General features: G+C 43.3%; 1 protein-coding gene across 1 annotated transcript in view; it reads left to right on the top strand.

The window, feature by feature from the left end:
• Positions 1 to 3,337: 3,337 nt before the first annotated feature.
• Positions 3,338 to 17,052, top strand: part of TPD52L1 (TPD52 like 1) — a 98,017-nt gene continuing 84,302 nt past the window's right edge. The window contains exon 1 of the mRNA XM_068551245.1: positions 3,338 to 3,561. Within this exon, the coding sequence (XP_068407346.1) occupies positions 3,543 to 3,561 (19 nt within the window). The 5' untranslated portion in view covers positions 3,338 to 3,542. The remainder of the gene's footprint in view (positions 3,562 to 17,052) is intronic.

Here is a 17,052-nt window from a genome sequence, read left to right as displayed (position 1 = left end):
CACAAAATGTTGAAACTCAGGCACAAAAAGGGGAAGAAACTTGCCTCGGTATACACACAGATGGTAATTTTCAGAGTGGGAATCAAATGAAGCCCTAAAGGCCACGTTCTCCTTCAGTGTATTAGTAAGGATCATGGTCAAAGCAGCATGCTTTACGTCCTTTCCCCTTCCTTCCTCAAATTTCTGTTTTCTGCCCATCTCCCAAGGGCATCCTCAGCAGCTTACAAGTAACCAGGACTCGTTTAGGCAAGACTGCTGAGTACACCTTCCCTTTGGACACTTGAGATTTCCACTGCATCCCCACCTTCTGTATAAAGATCAATTCTGGAGGGGTGAACCAGGTTTTCATTGACTTAACCAAACACCCTCCCGTTGTTTTCCATGTGGAGTATCTACAGGGACAAAGAACAAGAGGGTGAAGATGGTTGTTTCCCTAAGCTTTAAAGATGTGAAGGAAATTCATCATCCTAAGTGGCAAGGAAAAAGAAGGACATGGCACAGTCTTCCTTGCCTGAACCATTATGTGGGGAATAACACAGCAAACCTGGTTAACTCCTTCATCCTGCAAGACTCAGGTGAGGCAAGCATCCAAAGAAACCTTCCTTTATCTCCTCCCCCGTCTGAGTTAGGAGACCTCCCTCATTTCTCACATGCATACTCGACTTAACTCTGGTACAGACTTATTATATTGCACTGCTTTATAAAGCATCTCTTTACCCCTCCTTCTCACGAGACCATAAACTCCCCGGGTAAAAAGGATCACGGCTCTACCTGTATCCTCAGCATCTAGCACAGTCCTTGCCACATAGAAGATATTCAGTAGCTGTTTCTGAATCAATATCAATATTTCATTATTATGAACAATGATAGAAGAGTTTAAGAGGGCAGACCTTAAAATTTTATAAATCAGAAAAATGAGTCAGAGTTTAGAAGAAGTTTAGATGACTCAAGCTAGAACATCGTTAACTATTTTTAGCTCCTTTTAACAGCTAGGAGTCAGCTGTAACCTGGTGTTTAATCTCCAGTGTAGAGAGGACCAGAACAACGGAATAGACTCTAAAAAGTGATTTAATCACCGATTCTGATTCATCACTTGGCGCATCCATGGTCACTATCACCAAAAACCATTTAAAAGCCCTATGCCTGGTGCGCTATAGAGGAATTATTTTTATATAATTTTATTTATTTTATTTATTTATTTTTGGCTGCATTGGATCTCCGTTGCTGCGCTTGGGCTTTCTCTAGCTGTGGAGAGCAGGGGCTATTCTTCGTTGCGGTGCAGGGGCTCTAGGGCGCACGGGCTTCAGTAGTTGCAGCACGCAGGGTCAGTAGTTGTGGCACATGGGCTTAGTTGCTCCGCGGCATGTGGGATCTTCCCGGACTAGGGCTCGAACCTGTGTCCCCCGCATTGGCAGGTGGATTCTTAACCACTGTGCCACCAGGGAAGCCCTATAGAGGAATTTTAATGGCACTGATTACAAATCAGGGACATCTTCAACATAACAAAAAACACTAATGTGTTTTTACATGTGCCAGGCAATCATGAGTATTCCTTCTTTCAAGCAAAAATGTAAGATTCTATTAATGTTTATTAGACTATATTCTGAGAGTAACTATAGAACCTACTAGTTAGTTAATTGTTTATTCAATAAATCTTTTTTTAGCTATGAATTTGTATAAGGCTCTTTGGCAGGAAATATGAGAGGCTCAATATAAGACTCACACCGGACCCTGACAGACTTTACCATCTAAGAGAGAAAAAAGACTGAGTAATACAGAAAATCATTCAAGACCGAATGTAAGTAAATACTACATTGTATTTTGCAGATGAGGATGGTATAGATGGGAAGAAAAGGGGAAGATCTGTGACAGCTAAAGACCTGAGGAGGTGAGACAGGAGGTGATATTTCTTAGTCCCTGCCATGCTTTCTAGTCACATTGCCAGGCCAGGCCAGGAACAGAACTGTAAGTTTCTGGTCTTTTCTCTGAAAATATGACTGCTTCATCAATTTACAGGTACAGCCCATGGGTTTCAGATTAGAAAATATATCCACAGTTGATGCTTTTTATTTGCAGATTCCATATCTGTGAATTTGCCTCCCCACAAAAATTTATTTGTGACACCAGAATCAATAAAGTGCTTTCACGGTCCCTCCCAGACAAGGGTAGAGGCCTGAAAAATTTGGGTAAACAGGTGCACACCTCCCAGCAAAGGTCTAAAAAGGCTAAGCTCCACCTTCTTGTTTCAGCACTCAGATTATAAACAAGTGCCCTTCTCACAGACTACAAACAGACTATTTTTGTGTGTTATAGAGGGTGATTTTGCTATTTAAAATGACCCGCAAGCCTAGTGCTGAAGTGCTGTCAGGTATCCTAAGTGCCAGAAGGCAGTCTGTGCCTTAGGGAGAAATGCATACGTTAAATAAGCTTAAGAAGTTTCATTCAGGTTTCTTAAGTTAAATAAGCTTAATAGCGCTGTTGGCCGGGGAGTTCAATGTTAATGAGTTAACAGCATGTATTAAATGAGGTATCTTTAAACAAAAACACACATAAAACAGTTATATACTGATCAGTTGACAAAAATTTGGGGTCCAGAATGTCAGAGGAACCTAACACTGTATTTCTACCAGGAGCAATGATTCCTTATTGTAAATCCACCCTCCTTCCTCTCCCCAGGGCACTGGCCCACTGTGCTGCAGCCCATGGATCTTGCCATTGGCCTAGCAACATCATTCACAATAAACTGTCCCATAAAAACAAAAACAAAAACAAAACACACACACACACAAAAGTTCATCTCCAGCATTCTGACACCAAGTGTCAACTGTGGAACTTTCTTCACCTAGGATATTAATTCATAATTTTTCTTTTTGTTGATGATTGATACCTTTTCCCTTGATTTAAACGTACACATTATTTTTATCCCACATGCCCAGTAGTCATAGATTCCAAAGCCACTGGATCACTTGAGTACATAAGTGCCACTGTTTAATGAAATATGTATATTCAGGTCTGTAAACTTAAACATGTGACTTGGAGTGCTACTTGCAGACGATTCTGACGGTTAAGTATTTACATGGACCATGGTGATATCCAAAAGAAATATGTTTTTAAATTTGTGGATTATTTCATTGAACTACATAAAATGGGTATCAATAAATGTACTCACTAAAAAAAAAACCAAACACACAAAAAAGTGAAGACACAGCCGACCTCAAGCCTTCATAGGGCGGAGCACGCGCCCCGAGCCCGGAGCGGGCGCCGTCCGCCCGATGCGCGGAGCGGCCGGCAGGTGGCGCCCAGCGGTGGGCTGCCTCCCCGCGAGGCCTGGGCCCAGGTGCACTGGAAGGGGCGGAGGTAACCAGAGGCGGGCAGACGGAGGTAGCTGCGCGGTCTCCACCCCTTCAGCGCTGCGCTCGCTACGAGCGTGCCGGGAAAGGACGCGAGCGGCTGTGCCAGCTGCGTTCCGAGCTCGGGCCCCGCTGCTGCTTCTCCTCCAAGCGCCGGGCGTCCCCGCCGCGCTCAGTCCGAGGTCGGCCACCATGGAGGCGCAGGCACGAGGTGAGTGGTCGCCGACCGCCCTGAGGGTCAGGCCCTGGGGAGCGTAAAGGCCCTTTCCTTGCATCACTTAACTTTGCTCCCGGACCGAGCTGATGGGTGACCGCTCCACACGTCCGCAACTCTGCTCCTACCCGCGCCTGCGGGGCAATTCCTGCTCCCCAAACTCAGGATTTGCTGTGGGGCTGGGGACCAGTGAAGGACGCATGAAGTGCAGAGGACCCTCCGCAGGGAATGCGCCAGCGGAAGGCTCTACTTCTTTCCCAGCCCGTCGCCCACGCGCTTCCCGAACCTCGTGGGCGCCCAAAGGACCTGTTGGGCAGGTACCGGAGTCCGCGTTTCGTTCCCTTTTCCCCGCGGGGAGTTGGGGGGAGCGCGACCCTCCTGCCTTGAGCGGTGGGCTCGCGTCCCGCGGCTCCCAACTCCCGGGCTGAGCGCGGCGCGCGGCGCGCGCCGCGGCGGTGCTTCCGCGGGGACCCGGCTCTCCCGGCTACGCGAGGGGTTTGCAGGGCCGGGACCTGCCTTCCGAGGCCGGGAGAGCGTTACCGCCCGCTGATCTTCAGCAGCTCGACACGGGTGTCCTTGTTTCCCACGGTCGGGAGCGACCTCTGCCTCCCCAGGCGCGCAGGGCCGCCGGCCACGGTCTGGCCGCCACGCTCCCAGCTCCTGGGGTCGCCCGCTCGAGGAGCCCGAGACCGCTTCACCTGGTGTCTTGGGGTCACACACGGACGAGGGTTAGGGAATCCCGAAGGAACCGTACAAGAGTGGAAGTAAATGGTCGGTGGAAAGAAACAGAGGTGGGCGGAGGTGAAGCAGGAGACTGGTAGGAAGGACACGGACTCTGGAGTCTGTCTTGGGAGCAACGCCAAGAAGGGATGGGGGGCAGAGTTCAGCCTTTAAAACAATCACCACCACCTTTCTAACACACTGCGGGAAATCCTGTGAAGGCTTTTTAAAATAAATAAAAAACCCGTTAAAAAAAAAAAAAAAAAGAAGCAGAGGTTCATGCCTGTATGTGCTCGCCCTTTAGAGGCCTAAGCGCCCTGCGTGTGAGCGACTTGGCAGATACTTGGGCCTGGAGCCACCCAACAGGTTTGCTGCCAGGATTACGATGGTCTGAACAGTACAAACCATCCTCTTTCTTACCATCAGCCAAGATCCTGTGCATAAAGCTGCCACTTCCAGTATTTTTTTCCCCACTCTCTAAATAGGAAAGGAGAATTCAACCAAGGGTTGTTGGTCAGATTCAAAAGCAGAAGTCAGGTTGGAGGCCTTCACTCCTAAGCTGAAGCAGGTGGAAACAAGGCTGGAGCTTTCCAACCTGCTTTGCAGATTAGAATCATTTGCAGTCTTAAATACAGGCCCTGGCAGATTCCAGACCAATCAAATTGGAATCTCTGGGGCCTGGGCATGGCTATATTTGAAATCTTCCCAGGTGAATCTGTTACTCAGTGAGGTTGGAGAAAAACTACAGCAGATAGGAAACATTCATCAGGTTTCTGAAACTGCAGGTTGGACCCACTAGTGTTATTCGTTTGCTTTACTTGAGAAATATATTTAACAAATACTCCAGTGCTTTCCTTGGCCAAGCACTGTGCTAGGAGGAACAAACATGGCCTTGATCTCTGCTTCATGAAATTTACAGTAGAGGAAGAGATGGACATTAATTTGATAGTTATTTGATAAGTAAAATGTAAAATTGCAAGCATCTTAATGATAAGAAGAGGGCCACAGTGTAGCAAGAGCCTGAAATACCTCCCGGCCTAGTAGGTGATAATCAAACCAGCAGAGCTTGTTTACTGTGTCCCTGTTTCTGCTCTTCGTGCTTTACACGTGTTGACTCATTTCTTCTTCACAACAGTCTCATGAGCTAGGTAGTGTTGTCCTTCCCGTTCTCCAGAAAGGAAACAGGTCAAAGATGTAAATTTCTTGTAACATCAAGTTCAAGATCTTCTTGCCCCTTGGCACGTTTCTCTGGCTAAATGAATTGCCTCTTAGATTCTAAGAGAGTCCTGTGATTTCCTAAATGCAAGTTTCTATCCTCAACACCGTTTATTTTAGAATTATCTCGAGTGGGGATGGCTTCTCTTTCGCCTCTTGATCTAGAGAAAAGCAAAACTGAGTGACGTTAAGTGGTCAGCTGCTGATAAGATATCCCCATGTACTTTGCAGGGGACCACCCGCCCACAAATGCTATGGACATGATTTGCTCACAGCGCTCCATAAGTGCAGCAACGGGTCCTAGAAACGTTTCCCTAAGTGAAATGCTGCAGATATTTTCTTTGACTTTGGTAGAAGGTGAAACACAGAAGTGGGGTTAGGAGCAGAGCCATTCCCCGAAGAGGGCCTGGAGAACAGTATGCAGTGAGAGGCCCACAGGAGGCCAACGTTGCCAGTTGTTTTCCTGGTAGTAGAGAATTTGCTTTCATAAAAATGATATATTAGAGAGAGAATTTATTTAGGAATGTAGCATTTTCCTGAAACATATGGCAGTCCTTTAAAGTAAAAAGTTCCTGATCTTTTTGAACTACCTTTCAATATTTCATTACTCTAGGAAATAACTTTTTGTCTTTCCCATTGTCTTGAATGTTAAAAGGCAAAATTTCACTAAACACTTGTATATATTCAGATTAATAACTGTATTAGTGTCCTATAATTGCTGTAACAAATTACTGCAAATTTAGTGGCTTAAAACAACAGAAATGTTTTCTCTCACAGTTTGGAGGCTAGAAGTCCAAAGTCACTATCACTGGACCAAAATTAAGATGTCAGCAAAGCTTCGATCCCTCTGGATGCTCAAAGGAATAATTTTTCCTTACCTCTTCCAGCTACTGGTGGCTGTTGGTATTCTTTGGCTGCATCTTTCCAGTCTCTGCCTTTGTGGTCATATTGCCTTCTCTTCTGTCTGCCAGATCTCCCTCTGTCTCTCTTTTAAGAATGCTTGTGATTTCATTTAGAGTTCCCCTGGATAATCCAAGATAATCTCCCCATCCCAAGATCCTTAACGTCATCACATCTGCAAAGACTCTCTTCCCATATAAGGTAACATTTAGAGGTTCCAGGGATTGGGACCTGATATCTTTGGGTGCCATTATTCAGCCAAATTACAGTAACTATTTTTTATATTCAGACATTCTGCTCAGAAGGATTCTCAGAAGTCCATGAATGACGTAAAGTAATAAACATCAGATTAATCCTGTTTGCAGATTCCATTAAAGTGAAAATGTCATATTTACCTTACTTTCTACTTTGCTCACAGGACATTTATTTGCACTCATCTTGTTCCAGGAAGAACTCAGGGCAGTTTATACAGATATATGAAACACAGCAAGGTAATGTAAATTAGAAATAGATGAAAGAAAACAAACCAGGATAAGAACAGAAAATGAAGCAAGGAATGAGCTCTAGAAAAATGAATACAGTTATATCCTTTTTATTAATATTCCATGAAAACAAATTCTTGCTTTGTAAACAAGGCATGTTATTTTTTTTACAAAACAGTAAAATAATCCCTTCTCTCCTAAATAGTAACAGGTCAAGTCTCTTATATTGTAGGGATCAGATTACCCAAGGAAAAAAATTTGCTTTCCGCATTTCAGGCCATATAATCATAAACCTCAAACTGTGGAAGCTAGGTATTACACATTTTGATTAATGACTTTTGAAAATATTATGAAGAGCATTCTTAGTGTCTTCAAAGCTACCTTCTATTGTTTTATTTTCCCTCTAAATAAAAGTTTTAAAGCAATTAGTGATGTTTATATAAGATAAAGTCAATCATTTGCAACAAATCATGTACTATTATTGCAATTAAAATCTTATAAAATGGAGTCATAACAAATCATAGATATTATAGTATATTGGAACCACAAATCATAGATATTATAGTATATTGGAACCTATTTTGAATTGCATGCCCTAATATACACCTTGTTTTCTTGATACTCTTGGTAGGCAGAATCTGAGAAGTTGCTTCAAAAAACTTATAAGCAAAAGAGTCCATTTTTCTGGCCAGTCGTAAGATTTGGTACTTAGGGAGCTAAGTAAATAATAAATAAGTATTGATACTTTGATACAAACAATGATTTGTCAAATAAATATTTCAACAAATATTTATTGATTACTATAGTAATAACAAATATTCAACAAGCACTTACTGTTGAGAGGTAGCAGGGGATAGTGGTTAAGATTCCAGAATCAAGTCAAACTGCTTGTATTTTGATCCTACCATTGTCACTTATCATTAACATGACCCTGAAAAATGTATTTGATCTCTCTGGGCCTTGGTTTCCCCATACATAAAGTGAGGAAAACAATAACAGCTATCTCATAGGATTGTAATGAGGATTTAACGAGTTAATATATGCAAAGTGCTTAAAACGGTACCTGACACTTCGTAAGTACCCTATAAACATTTGCTGATGTTTTTAGTAGCATGTGCCAAGAACTTTACATGCATTATCTTATTGAATCCTTTAATGACACCATGGGATAGATACTATTACTTTTTTAAAAAAATTTATTTATTTATTTATTTATTTATGGCTGTGTTGGGTCTTCGTTTCTGTGCGAGGGCTTTCTCTAGTTGCGGCAAGTGGGGGCCACTCTTCATCGCGGTGCGCGGGTCTCTCACTATCGCAGCCTCTCTTGTTGCGGAGCACAGGCTCCAGACGCGCAGGCTCAGTAATTGTGGCTCACGGGCTTAGTTGCTCCGCGGCATGTGGGATCTTCCCAGACCAGGGCTCGAACCCGTGTCCCCTGCATTGGCAGGCAGATTCTCAACCACTGCGCCACCAGGGAAGCCCGATACTATTACTTTTAACTCATTTTATAGACAGGGAAAACTGAAGGTCAGAAAAATTCACTGAGGAAGGCAGAATTCAGTTGCAAGTCCATCTGAGTCCATAGCGTAAGCTCCACCACTATACTACACCATTTCTCAGTATGTGATGGGCAGTATATGCCAACGGGAAGCAAAGATGTGTTTGATTGACATGGGTCATCTTTCCATTGAGGGCAACCAAGAAGAGTCATTCCTATGGGTAATGGCACATAGAACTAACTAGATGATATATTTCCATCTCATTGGGACTTGTTGAGTATTACAGTACTCATTAGAACTAATTCACATTGAGGGTGATAAAAACAATAATACTGTATTGTTTTTTTAAGTGCCAGATACCATGCTATTATGCACTTAAAAAAAATCATGTTATTACTAAATACAACAAAGTCAAGAGAAAGGTAATGTTATTTTCGTTTTACAGATGAAGAAACTAAATGACAGAGTAGTTACACAACTTCCTTTAATTCATAGGTCTTGGATGTGTTGGAGCCCAGATTTGGAATCAGAGAGTTTGACTCCACACTTTGGGATTTTACTAATATTCTATACCATCTCCTAAGTTGGTGTGTATAAGTGGTCAGTGTGCAAAGTTAAAAATAATAGATTTTTCTTGACGTTCTGTATGGTCAAGGGGGTTTTAAAAGGGCAGAATTTAACCATACTATCCATTGCATATATGGGCAGCGTCTAGGTCTGGGAATATGACCCAGAATAGCTGAGGTCTGCAAGAATTAGCCCCATATTAGGGCAAGTTGGGGTAGGGGTGCTTTTGTAGCAACAGCTTGCTGTTCTAGTTCTGTTTTCAAGATGGGAAATTCTGTAAAATCACAGGCCATGTGATTCTTAGAACCAGTACGGAATTTTATCAGCAGCTGCAAGGAAAAGCCAGTTCAAAGGTGGAATGGTTCACATATGTTATTCCACTTTGTGTTCATCTATATCTCGTAATCTCAGGACTTTAGAATAAATAAAAGACATAGGATCTACATGCTTGTCTCCAGAAAGTAGGGTCTGTACACTCTAGATGCCCACTAAAAGGACTCATCTCAATGAATACCCAAAAATGAAAGATTTTTATAGTCTCATGAGTATTATAATTACTTGTTTACCCCAATATGTTTTAATTTAACTGTCTCCCAGCATGTTAGCAGAATACCTACTTTAAGAAGGTACCTAGTGGAAAAAATGGAATCGTCAGAGGGTTTGTCCTTAAGCTACTGTAGCAATCTCTGTGTTAAATTTTTGTGGTCTAAAATGGCAATTGAAACAAACTTATGGTTACCAAGGGGGAAAGAGGGGGAAGGGATAAACTGGGAGATTGAGACTGACATATACACACTGCTATATATAAGATAGATAACTAATAAGGACCTATTGTATAGCACAGGGAACTCTTCTTAATACTCTGTAATGACCTATATAGGAAAAGAATCTAAAAAAGAGTGGATATATGTATATGTATAACTGATTCACTTTGCTGTACAGCAGAAACTAACACAACATTGTAAATCAACTCTACTCCAGTAAAAATTAATTTTTAAAAATGGCAATTGAAGAAAAGAGGGTGGCAGTCCCAGGCATCAGCCTGGCTTGCTCTCCGTGTATGTGGGCGTTCATCATTACTGCAGTTTTGGAAGGTCCCCAGCAACACTTTGAAGCCACCTTTTAAACTTATGGAGTTAGGATGCAGTCAAGAACACGTAAAGGATGACCCCAATCTGTGCATTTTCCAGCCTGTCATTCTACTTTTCATTGAATATTTTAGAAATGAAGTGTAACTTATTTAAAATCTATGCATTAAATTAAGAATCATTATTCATGCACCAGGGAAGGCAGTAGGACATTTTAATGAATTTGAGTTGGCTAAATGAAAGCTTTGGGTCTTCAAGGAAAGATGAATTTTAAATAGTTTCTCACAGTGTGAGTCGTTTATAAGTGTTACATTTTGATGCAGAGGGTGTGAAATTCCCAGAATAAAACCACAAATCTCCAAGAGTACCCCTTCATCACCACCATATTGCTTCTTTCTCAAAAGACAAAAATCTGACACTTGACTATTTGTGCTATAGCCAAATGATGTACCAACACACTGAAAACGTGTGTATATGTTACACCTTATCTCCAGACTTATCCATGGTTATTTGCACCTTACACAAATTACATTTTCCCTGCTGTGTATCTGAAACATAGAATCCTCCAAGCTCTTGGAAATTGCAAAATGCAATTTTCTTATAATTAGACACCTCTTTTGTCAATCAATAGCAAGAGCACCTTGTCAAGAATCCTGGAAGCAGAACTGATTGATTCAAAAGAAAAAGATAACTAGGGATTGGGGACGGTGAGAAGGGATCTCTTCAGATTTCTCAGTCTCAGAGTCTTTGGCTGTTGGATATTTGTTTGTTTTTCACTGATTTCCCCCCCTGCACATGAATGAGCTGAGAGAGTAGCAATAATGAGAGCAGAAAAGAAAATTGTTTATAAGTATTTCCAACATTCAGTATTTCAAAATGGATTCATTTCTACATGAAGACATCATGGAAAGATGGTTCCCTTACTTAAGAGTTAGGACAGGCCAGGAGGAAGTTGAAGTCTTTGGCCTCATTATTCCTCTTTTGATACCCCAGGTCTCCATCTGGAAATTTCAAGATATTCATTCTTCCTGCAAAGTTTATTTCAAGTGTTTGGAAGGTTCTTATAAGCACTCACCTATTTCTATTTTCCTCATTCCATGAAGGACATTACTGACAAGGAAAATATCTATTTATTGTGGGCCTACTGTGTGCCAGGCATGGTTGCAGTCATTTATGAGATGTCCCATCAGGTTCCCATAGTCCACTCTCAATGACACTGTCCCTGAAAGAAGGAAGCTTATTCTGAGCATTAGGACTTGCGTTTTTTTCCCTGTGACAGAGAATGTATACAGATAAGAGAGATAAGATGCATAGATACAATGTATAGAGACCAGAACACACATGCAGAAATTTTTTGAAATATGATCTTGCTATTTTGATAAAATCTGCATGTGGAGAGGTAAGGGGAATGTGTCCACCAGCCAGAAGGCAGGTGGTTACTTCATGGCAGTGCTCAACGCATATGCTTTACAGATTCTCTTGCATGCAGGAGAAGGGCTGAGACCCAGGCCCCTCCTTTCGAGCAAGGCTTTTGTCCTCCACAAGGGAGAAAGGCCCTTGTACTTACAAATAAAAAATCCAATACATTTGAAAAGCAAATCTCGTATTGGAAAAGAAAGGGAGGTCGGTTGAGTAACAGTAAAAAACAGCGGTAAAACACACATCTGAAAAGAGATTCAGATATACATTTGAAAAGAATTGGAATCACAATATTGCCCACACCACATTGACTTAAGTTCTTTGATTATGTATGTTATGGGGTTGCTGACTTCCCTCATTAAGAGAACTGGACAAACAATAGTGGTATTAGCACTAACATTTTATAATCTACTATCCCAAATCTTACAATTAGATACAAATATAACTTTTTTTGACCTTTGCTACTGTAGAGAAAAAACCCATTTATATTTAGTGTCATCCCACATGTTGTGTACCTACAGTTAAATATGCTTGTTTGCAATGACCCAGGAATTCACAACATGTAAAAGTACAAAAACTACCTCCTGTAGAGATCTGACGTCAGGAAAAAAAGAACTTGATGCCAGTGTTTTGCTTGGCCCTCTCTTCCCCGATGACGCCCTGTGCCTGCCTCTGCAGAGTTGCCTTCCTCAGATTTTTGTCTGTTCTTCTTAGTTCTTCCTCAAGGCTGAGGGAAAATAAATATTTTGGATTAATGTAATGGGACCTGTTATATAGAGTGGAGTTATAATGGTCCCATGTAATTGCTTTGAATTTGGGTTCTCTTTGAGGAAAGAGAAAATTAGCTCTCTCTCTTTACAAAAAAAAAATCCAGTGGTCAGTCCTCCGACCGTCCCCATCTTAGTTGACCTACCAGCATCTCTTGGCGCAGTTGTTCATTCCCTCCTCCCTGGAGCACTTTGTTCTCTTGGTTTCCAGGATGCCAAGCACTTTTCCCCCCTCCTTCTTCGCAAGCCCCTCCTCAGTTTCCTTTGCCTTCTATCTGCACTCGCTCTCTTGGTGAGCTCCTCGTGACTTGTGCTTTTAAATTCCATCCATACACCAACAGACCAACAACTCCCAAATTTATTTTCCCAGCCTGGACCTGGCCCCTCACCTTCAGCCTACTCACTTACTATGTCTGCATGAATGTCTAATAAAATCTTGAACTTAACGTGTCTAACATTGAATTTCTGATCTTCTTCCTCTGAAATAACCCTAGTATCCCAATAGCTCCCAAAGTTATTGCCATCTCAGCTAATGGCAACTCCATTTCAAACATGGAAGCCCAAAACCTATCCCAGGAAAGGTTTTTGTTTTGGGGTCCACCCCCATCATATCCATATCCCATTTCCAGTCTGTCATGCCAGCTCTACTTTCACAATATATTGAGAGCGGAACAGCTTCCCACCCTCTCTGCTGGCCGTGCCTTGGTCCAGGCCGCCATTATTTCTCACCTGAGTTTCTGCAGGAGTTTCCTAGCTAGTCTCCCTGCTTGGGCCCTGGCCTGTCTTCAGTCTATTCCCAACATAGTAACGAGAGTGATCATCTCAAAACAGGTAGTATCATGCCATTCATCCCTTCAGAACTCTGCAGTAACTCCTCCTTTCACTAAGAATAAAGAGTAGGGTCCTTACTATGGGCACAAGGGTGCCACGTGATTCCCCTTCCTCCTCGTTATTTCCCCGACCTTATCTCCTAATGCTCTCCTTCGGAATTCCCTTTGCTGCTTCTTCAGAGCCTTTCAACTTACTAATCCTTCTGCCTCAGAAACTCTCCCTCAGCTACCTTCCTGGCTTGAGTCCTCATCCTCGTTTCCAGCCAGTGTTACCCTTAGTCCTGGCAACTGGGCCCCTGTTGTCAGGAGACAGTTCTCTGTCGGTCTCTCAAGTTTCTGCACAACTGGTCTTGTGAGCAAAGGCATTCACAGCTAATTTTCCCTTGACTCTCTTTTCAAGGAGGTTTTGCATAGCAGGCAGCCTTGGAAGACAGAGACTGTCTCCCTTAGGGGCAGGTAGATTTACCGTCCAAAATAATAAAGATCAGGACTCCCTCTGGACCCCATGTCGTGCAGATTTCCTAGCAGCCCCTGTATAAAATCAGAGCATCCTAATCTCGGTGTTACTCTCGGAAACACGTCCCACTGTGTAATCAGGCAACACCTGGCCCTCAGCACATCACCTTGTGGAATTAGGGCTCAGGGAACTGGTGCAATGATGTTACTATGGCTACTGCTATTGTTGTGAGTAATACATTTTCTTTTTTCTGTGACCCAGGAGTCTTGTATCTTCTGCCAACATCTATGAAACTGGCAGGCTAATTTGTTTGCTTGCAAGTGGGGTGAAATCCAACACTTCACAATTCTTGACACCTTTCCTGAGCCATTAACTTTAGAGGACCCCATTTTAGCCTTCTGTGTGAGCCTTGTCTGGAATGAGTAGTCTATAGACCCACCTAGAACCTATGCCTCCTCTTCTAGACCGAGCTCTAGGTACCCGGGACTCCAGAATTCTCTGCCCAAACAGCCCTCAGTGTGTTACCAGGCTTGCCTGTGCCTTCCATGAGTAGACCATGCTGCCAGCGTGAACATTCTTCATCCTGAAAGATGACGGAGTTGGCAGTGGGAGTCGCTTGGACATACAGGCTAGGGTACTGGTTGTCAAAGTGTGATCCCTTGACCAGCATCATGGGCTTCACCTGGGAACTTGTTAGAAATGCAAATTCTTAAGCCCCACTCTCGACCTACTGAATCAGAGACTTTGGAGGCGAGCCACCTGTGTTTTAAAATGCCCTCCCAATGATTCTGATGCACACTCTGTTTGAGAGTTCCGATATAAACTCACTGGGCTAGGTTTCCCCATGCACGTGCACAGGAGCCCCTGTTTGTGCTTGTGATGGACAGACCTCTAGGTGACCCCCAGTGATGAATGATTTCCAGTTTTCATACCCGTGTATGATCCTTCCACCGAGATTTCAGGCAGGACCTGTGACTCGCTTCTAATAGCATGTGACAGACATGATGGGATGTTATCCTTTGATTATGTTACTTTAATAATACTCTGTCTTAGCAGACTGGAGTTGAGACTGTCCTGGTGGGTTGAAGAAGGAAGCAGCTGTGTTAGACAAGCTCACGTGACCAGGAACTTTGGGCAGCTTCTAGAAACTGGGTGTTTTCTAGGACCTGAGGAAGGCAGCAAAAACCTAAGGCCTGCTGCTCTGTAGATGCCAGGAAATTATTCTGCCAACAACCTGAGTGAGACTTGAAGTGGATTCTCCCCAGTCAAACTTCTAGATGAGAGCGCTGGGCTTCCCTGGTGGCACAGTGGTTAAGAATCCGCCTGCCAGTGCAGGGGACACGGGTTCGAGCCCTGGTCCGGGAAGATCCCACATGCCGCAGAGTAACTAGGCCCGTGCACCACAACTATTGAGCCTGTGCTCTAGAGCCTGCGAGCCACAACTACTGAAGCCTGCGCTCTAGAGCCCGTGCTCCACGACAAGAGAGGCCACCGCAATGAGAAGCCCGCGCACCGCAACGAAGAGTAGCCCCTGCTCGCCGCAACTGGAGAAAGCCCGCGCGCAGCAACGAAGACCCAACGCAGCCAAAAATAAATAAATTAATTAATTAAAAAAAAGAAGGAGAGTGCAGTGTGGCTGGCATCTGGGTTACAGCTTACTCCCCTGTGAGACCCTGAAAGAGGACCCAGCCAAGCTGTGCCCAGGTTTCTGACCCACAGAAACTCAGAGATAATAGAAGCGTGTCATTTGAAGCAGCTGACTTCATGGTAACATGAATGTGGCAGTTGGTAGCTAACATGGTGCAGGGTGTCTGTGGGAAGAAAGGACAGGCCGTGTGCCTCCTTTGCGCTCTTGCCGTGGGCCCTGCAAAGGTTAGTGATGATCGTGTCGTGGCCTCTCTACATAACACTTCACCCTACACCCTCACCACTCACGCGCACAGAGACACTTACTATTGATATTTCCCTAACCTGCTTTCCGTTTCTCTTTTTAGCCGCTATTCCCCTTTCACTTACTATATATTTTACCTAATGTATTTTTTTCCTTGGCTTTTCCTACCCCTCCTAAAAGTAAGTTCCCTGAGGCCAAAATATTTTACTGTGTTCGTCACTGCTCAATCTCCAATACCTAGAGCTTACACATAATAGGGATTCAATCAATATTTATTAAATGAATGAAGCAAGCTACAATCTTTTTGAGGGTCTACTGGTTCCTTGTTCATGCTCCACTGAAATCAACTGGCTCTTTCTACTGACTTAGCTCAGTATTGGATAATTGCATGAATTGTAAAAAATGAATGTGAAGAAAATAGTTTGAAGCATAGTAGTTAAATAAATGAAAAAATGTGTTCCATTCCCTGCGACTTCCCCCATAAAAACAAACTGACCCAGGGTTTGCCATTCTTGCAAGACCAGAGTCCATCTACCAGTATCACCATGAAATGTAACCCTTACTTTCTATCAGCAGGCATCTTCTTTTTCTGTGGCAGACTGGCGGCTGTGCGGTCGGTTTGTAGATGTGATCATGTGCTCACAGAAGGAATCCAGGAGGAAGAGAGAGTCCGGCTTCCCCACTGGTCTGTGCCCCATTTTCTTCTCTCCCTTCCCTTAATTACCAGGCTGTGCCAGCTCAGTCATTTGCCCCAAAGGACTCTCTACTTTGAGTCAGGCACATGGTCCAAAGGATAGCTATAGAGAGCCCTGGCTGTTTTCCCCAATATAAATCTACATTTTTCCCTGGGTAGATGCCTTCTGTTGTTTCTGTCATCTGTCTCTTGATCAAACCCTTTTGGGAGGCAATCTGACGTAGAGAGAGGGCACTGGCCTGGGAGCCCGGAGACTTGTGTCTGGTCTCGGCTTTGTCATCATTATGACTCACCTCTCAGGTCTGTTTGCTCACCTCTTACCTGAGGAGTTGGATCAGATGTCCTTTGAGGTCCTGACTAGCTCGTTCTTGAAAGGCTCATTCAAGTTCTTTTATCCGTGTTGCTTTCTAAAAATAAAAAAGATGTGTATGTATCTGTGTATGTATATATGTACACATACAAATGTGTGTGTATGTTTATATATATAAAGCTGCTGTTCCTATATATATAAAACAACCATAATGGAACTATGCTTGCTTCCATTTCTATATGGAAAGTTTGCGGTCAAGTTAGGTATTTTCATTTCCTAATGTAATTCCTAAGATTTTAGTCTGGATGCTGGTACTTCTCATTTAGAGATTGACTGTACACCCACATAAGCTGTTTCTCCAGGCTGAGAAGATGAGTGCGGTCATGTGGGGAGAAGTCAGGAGGAAGAAATAGAAGGAAGATAAAGGTTCTGTCAGATAAAGGGACTCTAACCTAGTGGTGGAGAGCACAGATGTTGTCACAGAGATTTGGATTCGTGTCCCAGTTCAGTCATTTTTTGGTTGTGTGAACTTTAACTTAACCAAGTCTCAGTTTGGTCATCTGCAGAACGGTGAGAGTTGTGGCCACCCAGGGGGTTTGGTGGTGACTGAGGGAGATGATGCCCGGGTGGCACTGGGGATGGCGCTTGG

The sequence above is a fragment of the Eschrichtius robustus genome, chromosome 9, assembly GCF_028021215.1.
Source record: "Eschrichtius robustus isolate mEscRob2 chromosome 9, mEscRob2.pri, whole genome shotgun sequence".
Lineage (NCBI taxonomy): Eukaryota > Metazoa > Chordata > Mammalia > Artiodactyla > Eschrichtiidae > Eschrichtius > Eschrichtius robustus.
Note: the sequence above shows the minus strand (reverse complement) of the source record. Positions and strands in the feature narration are given on the sequence as shown.